General features: G+C 39.3%; 1 protein-coding gene across 24 annotated transcripts in view; it reads right to left on the bottom strand.

Moving 5' to 3' along the window:
- Ncor1 (nuclear receptor corepressor 1) overlaps nucleotides 1–19,282 on the bottom strand; it is a 143,110-nt gene that overhangs the window by 9,265 nt on the left and 114,563 nt on the right. For 18 of the 24 annotated variants that reach the window (XM_051180412.1, XM_051180428.1, XM_051180411.1 and 15 more), the window contains 14 exons: nucleotides 18,932–19,015; nucleotides 18,315–18,571; nucleotides 17,708–18,062; nucleotides 16,956–17,177; nucleotides 14,835–15,044; nucleotides 14,254–14,403; nucleotides 13,645–13,833; nucleotides 10,569–10,734; nucleotides 9,719–10,212; nucleotides 7,436–7,564; nucleotides 6,587–6,750; nucleotides 6,202–6,413; nucleotides 3,952–4,095; nucleotides 1,501–1,643 (listed from right to left, as the gene is read on the bottom strand). In XM_051180412.1, coding sequence (XP_051036369.1) covers nucleotides 1,501–1,643; nucleotides 3,952–4,095; nucleotides 6,202–6,413; nucleotides 6,587–6,750; nucleotides 7,436–7,564; nucleotides 9,719–10,212; nucleotides 10,569–10,734; nucleotides 13,645–13,833; nucleotides 14,254–14,403; nucleotides 14,835–15,044; nucleotides 16,956–17,177; nucleotides 17,708–18,062; nucleotides 18,315–18,571; nucleotides 18,932–19,015 — 2,919 coding nt within the window. The remainder of the gene's footprint in view (nucleotides 1–1,500; nucleotides 1,644–3,951; nucleotides 4,096–6,201; nucleotides 6,414–6,586; nucleotides 6,751–7,435; nucleotides 7,565–9,718; nucleotides 10,213–10,568; nucleotides 10,735–13,644; nucleotides 13,834–14,253; nucleotides 14,404–14,834; nucleotides 15,045–16,955; nucleotides 17,178–17,707; nucleotides 18,063–18,314; nucleotides 18,572–18,931; nucleotides 19,016–19,282) is intronic. The other 6 variants (XM_051180433.1, XM_051180436.1, XM_051180413.1 and 3 more) reach the window with 4 other exon arrangements.

Here is a 19,282-nt window from a genome sequence, read left to right as displayed (position 1 = left end):
TTTCACCATTCAATAGAGTATCATACAATAAGTATTAATCATGAGTGGTAGAGATGTAATTACATCCTGTACAGAAAATCAGCCTTAGAGTCCAGAATTTCTCTTCACAGGGCCAGGAGATTAGCAAATCATAGATCAGAGACAGGTCTCTCTAGATTCTCTGTCATTGGTCAGTTAATAAGACTGACTGGCAAGTGGTGGTGCCAGGACTACACAGAGAAACCCTGTCTTGGGAAAAAGAACAAAACTGGAGGGTAGCAGAGGACATGAAATTAATAGTACAGCAGCAATCTGATGAGAGGCAAGCACATGTGCCCAAAAGAAAGCAAGAGGCCACCATACAGCTCCATGGGGATGTCATCTAACAACCTTAAGAGACTGAGTACTGAGCTGTTCTGGGAATGCATCAGTGGAATCAGGGTCTAGCTGGAATGCTGGGTTAGGGTTCCAGCCCTATTAATTCTTGGGTAACCTTCATTAGTTATTAACCGTCTCTGACTCAAATTCCTCCCTCATTTATAAAATGGAGATAATAACATGTCGTATGTACACACACAATTAAGTGCTACTTAATCTTTTATTGTGTATACAATGTTCTGTCTGCATGTATCCCTACAGTCCAGAAGGGGGCACCAGATCTCGTTACAGCTGATTGTGAGCCACCATGTGGTTGATAGGAATTGAACTCAACCTTTGGAAGAGGAGCCAGTGCTCTTAACCTCTGAGCCATCTCTCCAGCCCCCAAGTACTACTTAATCTTGTGCAACAATTAGTTTATCATAGTTGCATCTGTATGCCACTGTCCTGAAACCCCTGAGATCCTGGTAGGTTAGAAGACAGCCAGGACAAAGCAAGTGTAAATCCCTCTGTCCAGTATTCAGAACTAGTAATTCCCAAAACAGAGCAGGGAGAGTGATTCCAGAGTAGGCAACTGACACCTGTTTTTAGGCAGTGTCATGTAACTTAGCTGTTCAGGTTGCTAATGGAAAGAAACTCTTACACTACAGCAAGAATAGTAAGTTTAGAACAGCTAATATCATTTATTTGGATAATCAGAAGACTTTCAACTTTCAAAAGATAAGCTAAATAAAGTGAGATGATATCATACTTGGAACAGGGCTTAGAGGCAAGACTCATGAAAAACATGCTTTCCACGTATTTGAAGAAATGATATGAGGAGATAGCTCAAATAGATAAAAGAAAAACAAATGGGCTTTAAGACAAGACAGACATCAATAAAAACCTACACAGAATTAATTTAGCCACATGTAAAGACCAATGCTAGACCCAGCATTAGCTAACCTATGAAGACAGATGGTTCCCAAACACCCAAGTTCCTATTTCCTAAGAATGGACTATTTGTGAATTTGCTGACATTGTACAGAATCAAGATGCTTTCTCTATAAAAACCTTCAAACTCAGGATTGTAAAAAAGGCAACATTGGAGATAGCATTGTTAATGCATGTTTTATTTGGGTTCATGAAAGAAATCCCACTTACCCATATCAGATTCACCTCCACCAGAGGAGTTCAACTTACGAAAAATTTCCTGCTTCTTTGATTTAACCATGGGTGATGTGCTTTCGAGCTTGGTGAAGAAGGAAGGCAAGTAGCTTATACTTCCTGGTGATCGAGAATCAGTCCTGTCAGGAGTACAGTTCAGTTTGTTAGAATCATGCATTCCTACTGCCTCCCCATTTTGTGTTTGCCACCACCCTGGGAAACAGTATATGACCATAAACTCATTCACAAATAGTCAAATGCTTTTTGGCTCTGAAGATGAAATAGCAAAATTAGGACTAGAATGAGTGTGATCTACACTATAGTTTTATGTGTTTACTTTTTTTTTTTTTTTTTTTTTTTTTTTTTGAGGCAGAGCCTCACTATGTAGCTCTGACTATCCTGGAACTAAGTAGACCAGGCTGACCTTGAACTCAAAGAGATCTGCCTGTTTCTGTCTCCCCGGTGCTAGGATTAAAGATGTATGCCACCATGCCTGGCTAATCTACAGCACAAATTCTTAAGGAATAAAATTCAAATTACTTGCTTAACAGCACAAACTATGGTTATATAAGCTAGTAACTAAGTTACTGGTGATACTGGTGACATTCTCTTTAACTACACTAGTTGTGACTAATAACACACCAACCTGTAAATTATCAAAGGCTCAGATCTAGCCAATCATTTGGACGTCAGCAAAATAGCTGCATTATCCACATAAACCTGCCTATTATAATCATTTTAAGACAAACAGGAGAGGAACTGGGTTTTAATACAATGGATCTCATATTTCACTAATAGTTTCCCATACTCATAAAGTTTAACAAGCTTCCCCTAACAAGAGATTGTAACAGAACATATTATTGACAACACTATGTAGTCAAACGTATTCATTCACCATTTAAACACAAAAATACTATTCTGTGAAAAAAGACATGATCCCTGTGCATAAAAATTTAATTTGTAAAAATACCCCCCAAAATTCTCATTGTTCATCTATAATAGACTGATTAATTATTAATTCATCATCATAATAAAGTTTAATGAGGTTTTTGTATTTTGGGGGCAAGTTTTTATTAGGAAGCTTTTAATTAAAGATTTATTTATTTATGCATGCATGTGTGCACATGAGTTTACAGGTACCTGTGGAGGCCAGACGAGATCATCACATCCCCTGGAGCTGGAGTTACAAGCACTTAAGAGCTGCTTAAAGTGGATGCTGGGAACTGCATCTGGGTCCTCTGGAAGCTTAATCACTAAAGGCATCTCTCCTAACCACCACCAGTCCCACTCTTTTAAGACCTTGTCTTAAAAGAGTAACCCCCACTTGTAGGCCAGGATGACCTGGAACTCATAAAGATCAGCCTGCCACCGCCTCCCTGGCTGTCTTCAAAATATTATATATTATATATTTGGTTTATGCAGTACTGGCACTTGAACCCAGGGCCCTGCACTGGGAGTTCCAAAAGAAAGAAAAAGAAGTATATAGGAGAAAAATGTCACATATTTTTTTCTTCCTACCTAGCCAGTGTTCCTGCTCCCCTCCTAGTAACAAGTTCCTAATACAGCTTCAGAATTTTGAAGTGGCAGCTGTGAGTTTCACTTACTGTCTTAGGTCTTTCATGTGTATGTGTGTGTGTGTGTGTGTATGTCCCTGCACCATATGCATGCCTACTGCTCTTGGAGGCAAAGAATAAGCCTTAGATTCCTTGGAACTGGAAAAAGAAATTCAATCTGGGAAGACATATGAATATATAAAGATTTTCTCCCTCATTTCATTGAAGTAACATGTATTATGTTGCCTACAATATGTACAATTAATTCCCAGAAATTCACTGGCAGCCTAAAATTAGACAGATCTGTTTTAAAACTGGATTCTCTTCTCCCTACCAGCCTTGACCACCATCAAATCATGTATTTGGTTCATGACATGAAAGGGTGTTAATACCATTAATGCCAAGAAAACAGTGTGACTCTCAAGTACGATTCAGACAACAGAGAATACAGAGTGAAACAGCAAGCAGGAAGCTTTGTAAGCCTGGCCTTGGAACGAAAATGCCATGCTAGTGACTCAATGTGTCATAGTGCACTTATGCTGGTGAGGTACTGAGCAATGAGATAGGACAAATGAAAGGCAGTTAATGACTCAGATCAAAGTAAGGGCCAGGATATGGTGAGAAGAAAAACTACAAGGCACAGTCTGTGTGCAGTCCACAAACAACACTTGATACAGCTGAGCACTCAAATGCTGAACCAGCACCACCTGTTGCCCAAAGGGTCTAAGAAATCAACTGTAGGAGTAATGATGAAGTACCTCATGGGGAAAATACTCTTAGACATTCTTCCCAGAGTCCTAGCCTGATATAAAGAGCACAAATAGGAAAAAGACAATGACTTAAGGAAAGCGTTGGGCACAGGCTGCCCCTACCAGGAGAAGTGCAGCTCACCCACCTTTGCTCCACAGGATCCACTCCCCTCTGTGACAAGAGCAACAAGCTGTCCTGCTTCTCATGCACAGCAGGAACCTGGGGTGGGGAGATGGGCTCATAGGGCTCTGATGGGATGTGACTCCTCTCTGGAGATTTTCCAGGCCTGCTGAGGTAGAAAATATAGTATTTTATCTTTTACTCAAGGATCACCTCTGATTCAACTTCTGCTTTTACTACATATAATTTCACCAATGCATTTGGTATTTCCTTCCCCAGTCAATCCTATCCTATTCTTAAAATCTTGACAGTTGTTGAGTTCTTTGAGGTTTATCTACAAACATTTTTAATCTTGGATCCATCAACACCCACACATAGGAGAAAAAAAGCCCGATTTATCTTCATGGTTTGTCCTTTATGGCTTAACCTTCAGTTTACACACCATACTTAAGCCATTTTATGTTTCTTTTAAATGTAAACTTGAGTACATATATCTTCCTACCCCTTCTCCCCAATTATCCATTTCCATATGGCTCATGATATTTTGTTCTAAAACTACAGGACTCTCTGGGATCAGTGGTAGGCCACTTGTTAGCCTTAGATGCATTCCTAGAACTGTGACAGCAAAATGGCTTATGTAAGCATTTTAAAATTATAAAATCAGGTAACTTTACTAAGAGAAATGAAATTAACCTTCATTCAGATTCACAGATGTAGGCTGTAAAGCCAATTGGAATCCCTCTTCATAAATGTTATCAGTTGTTTCCAAATCTGCTACATAGTATAGTTTCCTGCCTCATTTATTATTTATTTTTGTGCTCTCTGTCTATCTGTCTCTCATGTGAACTCCTGGGTTCTTCATGTCTTCCTGCTTCAGCCTCTGAAGGACTATAGATTATAGTCAGCTTTCTGTTCTTAATAACTCCACTTTTCTTTTTTAAAAGAATAAAATATATGCTGAGCGGTGGTGACCCCCATCTTTAATCCCAGCACTCAGGAGGCAGAGGCAGGTAGATCTCTTCGAGTTAGAGGCTAACTTGGTCTACATAGCTAGTTCCAGGACAGTGAGGACTACAAAGACCCTGTCTCAAAAAGACAACTCCCCCTTTAAAAAAAAAAAAAAAAAAAAAGAGTGAGAACAAGCATGCTTTCATATTACCTTTAAGATAATTAAGCCTTTAAAAAAGATTATGTGGAATATTTGCTTCAAAATAGTTCAGTATGGTATGGGGGTGGAGGGGTGGAGATGGGTGTTTGTTTAGGGGGCGGGGAGAAGAGAATAAAATCGAAAACAGCAGGCCATCATTTACTGCATTAAGGATACATGAGAAATATATTGCAAGTTTTTCTACTGTTTTGCCTGAGTCCGGGTCACTGCACAGCCCTGGCTGTCTTCAAACTCAAAGAAATCCTACGGCCTCTAAAGGCACGAGTCACCACACTCAGTGTTTTCTACTTTGAAGCCCAGCCAACTTCTTTCTTATTTGAAGACAGGGCCTGTAATCAATCTGCTGCCTCTGCCTTGAGTGCCATACCCTGGCTCCAGACAGCTTCTTCAGTGCATTATTCTTATATCTTTCTAGCTGGCTCATTTTGAGAGATTCATATCTCCTACATACAAATCCCTTTTTGTACCCAAGCATTGGTTCCCATGTGTCTGGTTATCATATATATATATATATATATATATATATATATATATATATATATATTTCAGAGTATTTGCTAGAATCTTCATTTGATTGAGACTCTTTCTTATTCTTAGTAATTTTAAGAATTAATTTCCTTTGGGCTATTTAAATATAATTCAACATCAAATGATGTTTAATGTACTACTCTGAACCCTTGCTTCCTTTTTGAAAAAAATTTCGACAGAACATTGGTTAACACGCAGCACTGGAGCCTTGCCCTGGTGAGGCAAGTGTACTGTTAAGGAACTATACTCAGCCTGGTAGCCAAGCTTCAAATATTCTTTCACCTGCTATCTGAGTAGCTGGAAATAAAGGAATGCACTGGCTAGCCTGGGAAAGAATTTTGAAAGAATATTCAGTCCCTGCAAATACTAACCAACTACTTTTAATTATACATTAACACATATACAAAGTATAAAGTGTCCAATCAGTGAACACCCTGAAAGTAAAATATGAAGAAAATATTTCCACTTTCCAGAGAAAAGGAGCAGATGACATTTGAGAAGAAAAAATTCCTAAATTTTAGACATACTAAAATGATGCTATTGCTGCGAAATTCACGTTTGATAAAAACAAAACTATACCTTCCCCGGGATTTATCCACAAGATGTTCTGGAGAGACTCTAGAACCTGGTCTTGGATGCAGGACAGTCTGAGACTGGGATTCTGGGCTGTAGCGACTTGATGTTTTAGTTCTTACAGGTGTGGAGGCTAAAGCAGATGGTGAAGTTTGGAATGTTGAAGTAGGAGGCTGCGAGGAAACTTGATTTCTAGCAAAATCTTGTGTGATAATTTGCTGTGAATGAGAAGATGATTAAGTGAAGGCTGTTAGATGCCTACCCAAGAGTGTAGTTAAGATGACGAACTTTTTGTTTTGTCTTTCTTTTTTGGAGATAATTTCATTGTGAGCACCACAAAGGGCCTTCAACTCAGCAGTCATAATAATCATAGAAGTAGGAAAAGGCTTACACAGATGTGATCAGCAAGAGTGATCAGTCGATGGGTCCTGGGCACCTGCCCCATTCCTTCTGCCTGGGAGGATGGGGGCAGTGGTGGCTGCTGCTGTGGAGATGGTGACTCCTGCTGGGACCGATAGTGATGCAATGGTCCTTCATACTGCCGAGTGGGCTCATCTAATAGACAGTAGGTAGATACATTATCCCAGTGATGCCTGTCCCTGACTCAGTATCAAATATCAATAACTCAGAAAACATAAGAATAGGATGTGATATGTACCTCTATATCTAATTTTTGGTTTTATATCTTGAAGCAAAAAAAAAAAAAAAATTCACTGATAGAAGCATGAGCATAGAAGTGGGAAAAGCTATCAGCCATTTTCGTGTGTGTGTGTGTGTGTGTGTGTGAGAGAGAGAGAGTGAGAGAGAGAGAGAGACAGAGAGAGAGAGAGAGTGACAGAGAGACAGAGACAAAGTGTGTGTGTATGTTAATGTGCAGGCTGATTGTCTCTATTTTCTCTATTGCTCTGTACTTCGTCTCTCCCTCCACGCTAGGGTTACAGGACTCACTGCTCTGCCCAGTTTGTTCTTACGGGCTCTAGGTATCCAAAGTCAGGTCCTCATGCTTGTGTAGTCATTACTTTACCTGCAGACCCCTCCCAGCCCCAGTGCTTCTATTTTCACTACACTATAAACAAGAGTCACAAATGACAGTGTAAAAGGTGCAATTGTTAGTACAGCTCTAAATGTCTCTAAAGCAGACTGACCAGTAAGTACGAGGCTCTTCCCATGGCATAGATAGGTAATTAGAAGCAAAGGTTAATGCAAATATGAGACACAGAAATGGCAAAAACAGACATACTTTCTGCTTGATTTGCCTTAGCCATCTCTGGCTGATAGGCATGTGGTTTGTCCTGGGGTGGCGCAGGGGAGCTTGCAGGACTTATCACCTCAATAGCATCGCTAGGTGCTTCATACCTGTGAGAAGATACTTTAAGAAAAGAACCTAATTTTAAAATAAATACATGGAAAGTTTCAAAAGTCCAAGTTCTTCAAAGCTATTTGCATATTTTAGTTATTTGATTCTGCTAAAGAAATGTCAGTAGCATTCCACATTAGAAATAAAACTTAAAAGGCCATTAAAGGTGCCTCTGTGCTCCTAATCTCAGTAGGTTGTCGGTTTTAATGAATGAGATGAAACAGAATTCATATTGGTGATAAGCCCCTAGGAGCTTGAAAAGAAAACACAGGCTAAGACTCATCAAAGGAGATTAATGAGTATGTGAGGGGTAGATCTCAACTGTTAACTGATTCCAATAATTCCATTTTTGTGAACCAATCTAATCTTAACAGGTCATAAAGCTGCTTCACTGGCCAAGACTCTGTTGTTGCTTACAAAATGCAATAATGATTTTCTCAAATGACTCAAGTATTACACTGTGAAAGTGAACAGGAGTGGTAGAAAATATGTGAAGGAAATTACTTCAAAGAGAGGGAGAGTATCAACCAATTCTGGAGGATATGCCCACACAAAACCTCCAAAATACATACAGCTGCCAAGAAAATTGGCTCTGCAGATTTGGGGAGTCGAGTAGAACTTGCTAAGAAATTTCTATTAGAGACCATATCCAGGCTGTCCCAGAGCCTGAGTCAGGGTTACAACCTTGGCTGAACACAAGCATAGAAGGTGAACTACTTGGCCACTGCATATTGCTCTTACTATTCAAATGATTATGTCTACCTACCTCCCACCTGTCATGGAAACCAATGCTTAGGAACTAAAATAAACCAATATATTGTAAGTAACTTTCTGACTTGAAGGCTTTATATTTATTGTTACTCATCAGTGCTTATGTAACATTTTAAGTGACAAAACTTAACAGTACTCAATCTAATTGCAAACTATATCCATGTTGCTTTGAAGATTAGGGTATAAGGTGAAGGATGAGGGAGGCTCTCGAGTTACACTGAGTAGTTGGCACTAGCCTATGTGTTATATCATGCAGGATGTTGCAGTGATGGAAAGGATAACCATATCCAAAAGTAGGACATGAGAATCTAAGAACTTGGGCTTTCTGTGTTCAGACTGATAACTCCCTCCAAGATGTCTGCACTACTCTCCCTGAGCTAGCAGCTTTCCCACAATGAAAACCTACACTGTAAACTTTCTTAACTCCAGGTTAAAAGTAGTATTTCTTCCACAGTTAATTACCAAGCTGCCCTATCTCTCTGAAAATTTTGCCAACATATAAGTGAATACTTGGAGGTAAGAATTGCACTCTATTCTAGTGCTACTGAATTTCCCTAATGGAGATACTAAAAAAAAAAAAAATAACTACACAATTAAACTGCTTCCAGTATCATTAACTGCTATTTAAGCATGCTCGTTTTTCTCTAAAATTACATAGAGAATTTAAATCACAGCTAAGAAAAAATTACATTTGTTCATGTATATATCTACTGTGTATGGAAAACCATTACCATTTTATTCTTGTGAAGGTCAATTGGTGCCAGGGTCAGTTCTCTCCTCCCATTATGGGGTTCAGATCATCAGACTTAGTGGTAAGTGCCTTTCCCTGCTGAACTATCTCATCACCCGTAAGAAGTTTTAAAAAAGCATTTCTGTGTAGTATTTTGAGTCTTACTTGCAGGGCAAACATCACAGTTTAACTAGCCAGATTAAATCAAAATCCAATTCTTAAGAAAGACACAAAGTGAATACCAGTCACTAGTAGGCTCACTTAAAAATAAAACAAAACCCCAACTAGCATAGAGGAAAGACATATATAGGCATTAGGAGATCAGAGAACCTAGCAAATAATTTCTCAGAGAATACACTATGGTAGTACAGATCTTGAAGATAATCCCATTACTTTTCAGATGCCTAAATACCTTCAGAAGTTCTATTCTCCATCTAGTTACTTCTAACTATAATTCTGTGGGGTTTTTCCTAAACAACATATCGATGGGCTTATACTCATATACTCATAAGAATATTAGAAGATACACTTTTGCACCCACAATACTTTCTCTCATATCACTGTCAAGCATTAGGATTGCATCATACCAGGCCGTGCTTTACCTAAAGAATAAAGTAATTCTTTACTCAGATATCACATTGTGAAACTCAGATTGAGATACATACAGCTACTAGAAGAGTCTGAACTTTGAGAGCCACGTTCCCTCGCATCCTTGTCCGAGGCAATTTGCCGGGTGATGATCACGTCTATGAAGTTAGCTGCAGTAATGGTAGTCTTCCCTCGGGTCCTTAGCTCTTCCTCATATCTGGATTTTGGAGGAGGCCCTTTATCTTTCCCAGCCTCAGAATACACTACTGAGGCATGAGGCTGGGGCTTGCCACTCGGAAGGGCTGAAGAAGTGCACACACACTGAACAGATCTCTTCTCCACCTCCAGGGTTTTCTGCTCTAGCTGCTGCTGTTCACTAACTGCTGCTGACCTGCTTCTCAAATTTTCTTCTAACCTGGCAGCTTCATGCTTACTCTCTTTTGTTTTGGAAACATCCATCTGGGGTGCAGAAGCTGCAGCATCCACAAGAGCAGCCAGGGCATCGGCAGCAGTGTTGTAACGGGAGGCTGGCAGGCCTTGGCTTATTGAAGGGCCCCCAGCAGGCAGGGGCCTGTAAACAAAATAAAATAAAGGTGCTTAAGGAAAGGATATTTGTTAGGAGTAGAGTGGGGATTGTTGGGGAAATAAAAGAACAAATTACATTTTAAAAAAGCAAATAGAAAGTCTTGACTATTTTAGTCGGTAGTTTAAAATCAATATGGCTCAGCAGGTAAAGGTACTTGCTGCCAAGGCTCACAGCCTGAATTTAATCTTCAGAACCACATGGTAGAGAACAGAATCCCACAAGCTGTCCTCTGATCTACACACATACACTCATAAGAAATGTGAATTAAAAAACAAAACAAAACACATGCAAGATATATACTTATTTTGGCCAAAATGCTTATGAGAGTACAAAAGACTGACATGATTCGTAGCTGAGCGGATGGGTCCAAAGGTGTGATTACACTGGTTCCATTGGTTCCCTGGAAAACACTGGGTCTCTGTTGCAACATGGTCTCCTGAGTTCTTATTGAAGGGGAAGGGGAGCGAACATATCCGTGGCTGCCAGGTCGGCCTGGCTGTTCTGATCCTGAAGAGGTAAAAGGAACAGAACAGTGATAATCCAAAAGCAGCAGCTACAGAAATAAGGGTAGCAAAATTTATGGAATATTTAATTACTAGTATTACTAAGTAGAAAATGAGAATAAGAAACTTGATACCATCCTTTCTAGAAATGGATTCTACGTTTCTCAATAAAGACACAGTAAAAACCCAACAAAAATTAAACAAAATTTCCATTTTTGTTAGGCATTGCTATCTCGACTCCAGAAAGGAAAGAAGACCCAACGTGAAGTGCTACACATTTCAGCCTCTCACACTGCAGATTCTGCTAAGTTGACTATGATCTCCCAAATCTTTCCATGTATCACAATGAAAATAATACAGCAGCTGCATTACAGCTTAGGGTTCCTGCACGCAATCCTGGTTCTTCCTGTTTCACTGTTTTGTGTCTACATATAGATGAGCATGCATGTGCATGGCCAGAGATCAATCCCTGTAATTTCTCAGGTATTTCCACCTTGTTTTTTGAAATAGTCTCTCACTGACCTAAAATCTAGAGATGGGGTAGGCAAGCTGACTAGTGAGCAACAAGGATCAAACTGTCTAAACCTCATGTGCATTGCTTTTACAAGAACATGGCACCAGACCTGGTGTTTTTTTTACATGGTTTGGCAACCAAACTTGTGTGGCAAGCACTTTATCGACTGGACTGTCTTGCCTTCCTTGCCTCCTGCTCTGCTTCTACTTACCAAATTATATTTGTTGTAGAAAGCTTTATCTTTCATAGCTACCCTCCCTTGAGGTTTGAGAGTTTTACTCATTTAGCTTTAACACTCTCATAGCAGAGCTGGGAGAATCTTAAACTCTAATTCCCTGATCAAATTCTTCTCTACTTTTCTTGTACGGTCTTCCCTCCATCCTTCTACCTCATTCTTTGCCTGGTAAGAGCTAGACACTTTAGCACAGACTTTTACTCCCATAGCCAGTACCACTTCAGCCAGACTTCGGGACAGTTCCCTCCCTTCTGAATATATTTTGGCATATAACAGTATTTCTATAGGACCGATTCCCAGAAGTAGAACTGCTAATCAATTAGTCTTTGTTTTTTTTTTTTAATGCATGAGTTACATGGCATCTGTCATATATATTAGCGTCTGTCAAGCTACTACATGGAAAAGATCAATATCTAATAAGAAAATAGTAATTTGATATTTTTACCTGTCAATTTGCAAAACAGTGGGATAAACATGTATTTAAGAACTAGCTCCTACCAAAGTTTTATATAATCTACATGAACTCAAATATTACTAATTCATATATTATATGTATTTTTAAGGACCAGACTATTGATGGTTTTGCTATGTATAAATAATGGGTTATATTTAACTGTAGTTCAGGTTTGCAAGCACACTGAGTACAAACTACATAAATCATCAGGAATAATAAGACTGGATCAAATGCAATGGTTTAGCTTTTGAGGTTTTATCCACCTGTTTACATTACCAATGATTTCAAAGGGTTTGTTCCTCATTAAAATATGAACTCAACATCCTCTTGCCATTGTATCTTCATTTCTGTACCTACCTGTGCAACCACTTTCCTTTGGCCTGCACCTACTTTGCCCTCTGAATGGCATCTAGACTGACTGACTCCTTTCATCAAACCCGCCCATGGTTTCAACTCTTATACATCAGTCTTGTAGTGTCAGATTAGTGTATCTGACAATAGGGACCCAGTAAATAGTCTTACTTGATATTTAAAAAAAAAAAAAATCAGTAAGGAAAAATGTAACAAGGATAAAGTAGGAAGGCTCAAATATCTGTAAGATTAAGTATACCCAAAATAAACATAGTATCTGTTCTCCCTGATAGAGATCCTGCTATTTTTCACTCTAAAAGCACCCCTCACACACTTCTGAACTCTTTTTTATTATGAGATCTTGCTGTGAAGGCCAGGCTGATATCAAATGTACAATCCTCAGCTTAGGTGTAGTAGTTTGAAAGCTGGGTGTGCTAATCTAAATGAAAATTGTCCCCAAAGGGTGTGGGGTTTGTTTTCTTTTGTTTTGAATACACACAGCCTTGTTGGAGGAAGTATCACAGGGGGTGGACTTCGAGGTTTCAGAAAGCCACACACATTCTATCTGCTGTCTACAGATCAGGACACAGGACTCTCAGCTCTCTCTCCAGCACCATGTCTGCCTGTACACTGGCAGGCTTCCCCACCATGGTGACAAGGGACTAGGCCTCTGAATCTTAATTAAATGTTTTCTTTTAAGAGCTGCTGTGGTCATGGTAACCCTTTACAGCAACAGAAACCTAAGACACTGGATTATAGTTACATGGCATCAGGTTGAGCTCAGCTATATTTTAATTTGCAGCTAAATCTTTTTTTTTGTAACCTATCAAGTTACTATTAACTCTGTTTGATTCTGCTTCTGTGTTTTTCTCTGCAGCTTCTTTCTGGCAATTCTCTGTGTCTAAATGTGTCATGCCACAGTTGGCACACATGGGAATTCTGAGACAATTTCACTGAATCGATCATGCCCAACTTCAGGGTTCTAATACATCCCATGCCACTGATCACACGACTCACTTCCTTGACAGAATGGTGGCGCTTCACTGTAACCACAGTATTCAAGATGCCACGTCTCCTTCTAACCAGACTTTCCACTCCCCCTTGAAACTAGAGCTTGGCCTATTCCTTTGTCTTTAAGAATCTCATACTCAGTCTTCAACTGAACACCCATGTTTCTTGGGCCCAATTAAAATGACACATTTGTTGTGGAATGTCCCTTCCAGCCTCTATAGACTTTTGCTTGTATTTTACATACATTGACTTTCCATTTTTGTTTGACTATATAGAATAATCAAGCATAATGCATCACTGGAACTCATCAGGACCTATGGCAAAAGGAAAGGCAAAGCTTCTCACTGACCTGGTCGTAGGTAGATATCAGAAGAGGAAGCAACAGAGAGCCTTTCACGTTCTCGTTCACGTTCCCTTTCCCGTTCCCGCTCCCGTTCACGCTCACGCTCCCGTTCACGCTCCCGTTCACGTTCCTTCTCCCGTTCCCGTTCTCTATCCCTCTCAGTGTTTGCAGCTGCTGCAAGATGTGTTGGGTGTCCTGTAAAACATGAATCTGCAACTTAAAGACAAAAGTGTCGGCCTACCAATTTTAAATCCGTAAATGACAGAAAAGAGTCAACAGGCTTCAAATATAGATGAAGTTTAAGAGTCTTGCATAACAAATGAAACATTGTATAAGCATTTAAGGTATTTGTGGAGTATCTAGTTACAGGTATTACATTAAATTAAAAGCAGAATGGAAGAAAGATGCTCAGAATTCCTCTGCAAGCTACACCAGAAAAACTTGTGTCTTGGTGTTGTTAGAGATGTATAAATTTTAAGCAATTTTGTCTGAGAAATAGAGGGTATTTTAAACATGTGTGTGTTCTCCCCAGAAAAATCATTGACTTATTTTCTGCAACCATTGTTCCCTTTTCATCTAGAACAAGGCAGATAATGTTAGCTTGGAGCATCTCACCTGGAGACAAAGAAGCAGCGTTGTATGGCCTGGGAGGGAAAGTAATCTGTGTACCAGGGATGTAAGTGATTCTGTCCATGGGAGGAGTGCTTGCTCCCCCAGCATGAGGCACCAAAATTGTTGGTGGCATATTGGTCAGGTCAATGATTCCTATCCAAAAGACAAATACATTTTATGTTAGGCATTACTACAAACTGACACCTAACTCCAGAAGCATACATGGTTTTTCCATTTTGTCTCTTTACAATACAATGATAATTTGCTTTCAATATAAATAAAAATGTTTAAAAATTATCATTGCTTCTTAAGACCTCTTTAAACCTAAAGGAGGACATGAAAACACTGAGCTCTACACAAGGAACCTCAGATATGGATGTATTAAAGAAAACATGAACTTTAAACGCTTCCACAATTATACAGCTTAGTTACTTTCATGTTCACTGTGACAACTCATCTCAATGTATTACTTTATTTGCTTCAAGGGCAAAAGTCTATAGAGACAAGTATAAGCTTTTATGTTTCCACCATTCATTTAACAAGGATGTATTAATTACTGGCAAATGTGAAAAAATGCTACACACCTCTTGTAGCTGGATAAGGAAGACCCAGTGGCTGCTCGCGTGGGGACAGTCCCCTGGCAATATCAGGGCGCAAATTCACTTGCATTTGCTGTGAGGTAATGTAATCATTTAGGATTGTCTGTCTTGTATTCTCCATTGCATAAAGCTGGTATTGACTCGGGTATCCTGGGGTTGGTGAAAGCTGTCTCTGAAACAGGTAAGCAGCAGCTGCTGAGTGAAAGAAAGAAAAAATGGCACTGAGTGTGTGAGATTTATCTGCTAAGTACTGTCCTCAGAAACAGTGAGGACACAAGCTTCCTGAGCCAGTGCATGAACTACTTTCATTGAATTTCACGGAGCACAGGGATTCATTTTAGACCTTGATACATAAGTAATATGAGGTCTAACTCCTTCTCTTGTTTGTTTTTGTTTGAGACAGGGTTTCCTTATGTAGTTCTGGCTGTCCATTAAATTGTTCTATACAGACCATGCTGGCCTTGAACTCAAAAGAGCCACCTGCCTCTGCCTCACGAGTACAGGTATTAAAGGTATGTGCTACCATGCCCTATAAGCCTAACTCATTCTAATGCCTGAGATGTAACAGAAAAGGGAAGGACAGATTTTGAACATTTCTGAAGTAGTTTTGTTCTCAGTCATTGTCATGAAACTATGTTTTCACTGATTATACTAGAGTTGGGAGTGAATATGAAAACAACTTCTAATATATATTTGGTAAAAATGATTGTATAAACTATCCAGTAATGCATGGATTTGAAAGAAAAAAAAAGCAAAAGGACCAGATGAAAATTGTTTTAGACTTTAAGAGCTATACAATATTTCTCACAGCCTCTTTTATATAGCATGGAAGAAGCTATGAATAAAACAAAGAAAAAAATCACCTACAGGAACAGGATTTGGTCAAGAAGCTATTGTTTTATTAGCCCCCGCATAAAAGCATGACACAGGATGCAATAAAGTTCTGAGTATGATTTAAAAAAAAAAAAAAAAGGAGAAGATAATGGCTCTATTCTCAAAATCATTTATAAATCTAGCTCAGACTGTTAAAAAGGGGGGATGAGGGGGATGACAATAAGAAAGTTAAGGGAACCAATCATATGTACGTTTTCCCTGAAGATAGCAAACACCACTGCTATTCTCTAGACCATTAATATAAGTTTTCATCCAGAACCCCAAGTCAGTTGAGTTGGACTACTGGAGACACATTTCCTCTGGGAGACATTCTCCTAAGCTCAGGTTTTCTACAAATCACAATGGGGTTATGTCCCACTAAGTCAAGTGTCAGAAGCTGTAAGTACACTGAATATATTAATCCATGTTCTACACTGTACCCATCAATTATTTCCACTCCTAAGTGAGGGGTTGTGGCTCTAGTAAAGTTTCTGCTGGCTACCTTTTACTTTCACACCATTGCTCTCAAAAGTTTTAGTGGAATGATCCATTTTATGTTGGTCTGTAATCTCTGTATCAGGTTTAGACTCAAATAACACCAGAGTTTCAAATAAAATATTCCCATAAATCCTTAGCCTTCTAAATAAAATATGAGTAACTCGGAATTTTCTGCATATTTTTTTTGTTTACTTTGTATGTACATAGGTTTATGCGCAGGTGTGAATATTTGCACAGTGTAGGCTTGAGGGTCAGAGGATAGATAACCTGTGGGAGTTTATTTTTCCCTTTCACCTTGTGGGCTCCATAGGTTGGTGGCAAATCAAGCAAGCTCCATTACCCTTAGAATCCATATTATTAGCTTGGCTCTTCTGGCTTTTAATGTGACAACCTAATAAAAACTACTGTAAGAACCAGGATAAAGCCCAAGACGAGGCTACCCTTGAACTCAAAAAATCCACCTGCCTCCTAATCACAAGTTCTGGGACTAAAGGTGTACAACATGACACCCTGTTTTCTAGAAGAGTTTTGTCACTTACTTGTCTTTAAAAAATAAAACATAAAGCTAACAAGCCTAGGGGATTTCTTTTGTAACAGAGAGGCAATGGTGAGATTTAGTCAGTAATTTTAAGAAAAGGCACTGACCTTCAATCAGAACACTATGTTGTAATTAACATACAGTCATATCAATACAGTGTTTCTTTGCTGTAAATTGTCATTAAATATTGGGCTTACCAGGATCCAAAGCCCTGTGAAAGGGCATGGCTGGATCCAAGTGTGTGGGAAGGTGGCTCCTATAAACCTCTCCTGCAGCACTACTCCTGTGATGGGGATCAAATGGGCTGTGACTCAGGACAGGATCCACCCCAGGCACTGGAGACTTGGCTGGTACACTTTCTCTTTGGGTTGGAGTCAGAGTCGATTTCCTTTCATGACTGGTAGACTTGCTGGAAGAAACTGTAAAAGCAGTAACAAAATGCCAATGCCACAAATCCTTGAGAAAACTTCAACATGTGCCCCAGTATGTAAAGTCCTACCTTGTAATATGCACAAGTTCAAGAACTAGTAGGAGCCTTGAAACCTGGGGACCACTGTGACCTTTTAAGCACAGCAGCAGTTTAACCCACCTAACACAGTGGTTCTCTTCCTAATGCTGTGACCCTTTAATACAGTTCCTCATGTTGTGGTGACCCCCGAAACATAAGATTATTCCATTGCTACTTCATAACAGTAGTTCTGCTACTGCAAAATATACACATCAGACTTCACAGAACACATTTCCACCTACCCAGTGTTCAATTATAAGCAGACATCACTATGCCCAGCCACCCACAAAATTTGTCAGTGTAAACATTTTATTGACTGAATTTTACTGACTGAGTTATTTCCCTAGTTCTATACAAAGTGTGAATCTTGAGATAATCTAGATGTAATGATTTGGATTTTCTAAATTTCAGAGGTAAAAAGTGTTGCAACAAAAGTCATACCATCAGAAGTTCTGTTCAACATGGGTGAGCCTCTGGATATGGTATTTTGGTAACTCACAGGGGTCCTGCGAGCACTGGTGTCGTCATAGATTCCTGGACTCAGCTGTGCTTTGGGAGCTTCATGCAGTGTAGACCTGAGAACGGAGGGGCCAGAGCTCACCACTGACGTGTGCCGGGGACGCACTGGCTCACCGGCTTTCACATCCTCATATTTTCCCCGTTCTACTACTTTTATGTTCTCTGGTACAATTTCCAGCATTCCACGGGGTAGTTTGCTAGGCCCTGTGATTAAGGACTTCACATTGTGTTTGATAGCTGATTGACCTGAGTTGTTGTCAAATTTGATTGGTGTGCCCTAAAGGGAATGAAACAAATATTACAGGTAGCAGAGTTCTAAATACTGTCCCTTCTCAGGTATATGTCTGGCTCGTTGCAATTATACACACTTCTGAATTATTCACTTTAAACTATGTACACAAGAGAAACTGTGTGTGGAAGATTTACTACCAAGAAGTCTAAAGTAAGAATTACTGTAATTTTTTATAAGTGCTTCACAGACATCAGTCTTAAGTGGAATTGCTCACAGAAAGAGCCACGATCTATTTACCTGCGAAATGGACCCCTCAATTATAGGCCTTGTGCTCTGGACCACTTCTGGAGTTTTTCGGCTTTCCTGAGTTAGAATATCTTGTCGTGGAATCTCATGAATGGAACGTCCCATTTCTTTGATAGTGGTGATACCATCATATGGTTTTCCTTTGGTAATGGCACCTTCAAATGCTCGGATAGGAGGGCTTTCCCTTTTAATCTGTTTGGGATATTTAAGGCCATCTTCAAAGCTATCAGTTGTTGCTCTTGGTGTGCCTTTAGGAAAAAATAAGGAAACATACTTGTTGAAATGATGCTGGTTGCACAGCCCTAACGCTGAATTCCTACAATAGACCCTAAGTATGCACTCATCAGTCATTTCATTATGTTTCAAGATTACTCAGGATATAAGAGAGTACCACTCATTTCAGTTTCAGACTGGCTCTTATAAAGATATCTTGGTATTAAAACATTCTGATAAATGACGTAACTAAGATAAAAGTTAAGATTAAGGCTTAACATTTAATACTTAAAAGATAAAATATCTTGAAAAGGAAGTTTAATATTCTGTAAAATTAGTATTAAACTACCTTGCCAGTGAATCAGCTTACAATAAAAAGGTAAAACACAATGTACCCTGCATTATGGAACCAGACAGCACAGTCCTTTCTTTGAGTTCAGAATGAGGACTTCCTCTGGGTAATGCTCGACATATCAGACCTTGCAAAACAATAAAGAAATCCAGTTATTAGACACAAAATAGTTAATTCATAATACTGAATATTGTCTAGAAAATATAATTGTAGTAAAAAGCTCTGTGAAGGAAGGCATGTTATTTCAAAATTATACACAATTCAGAAGCTATCACAAAGGACTGGTAAGATGAGTCAGTGTGTAAGAGTAATGGCAGCCAAGCCAGATGATCTCAGTGCAATCCTTAAGCTGTATCTGGTAGAAGGAGAGAACTAATCCCCGCAAGTTGTCTTC

This window comes from Phodopus roborovskii, unplaced genomic scaffold (genome assembly GCF_943737965.1).
Source record: "Phodopus roborovskii unplaced genomic scaffold, PHOROB, whole genome shotgun sequence".
NCBI classification, from domain to species: domain Eukaryota; kingdom Metazoa; phylum Chordata; class Mammalia; order Rodentia; family Cricetidae; genus Phodopus; species Phodopus roborovskii.
Note: the sequence above shows the minus strand (reverse complement) of the source record. Positions and strands in the feature narration are given on the sequence as shown.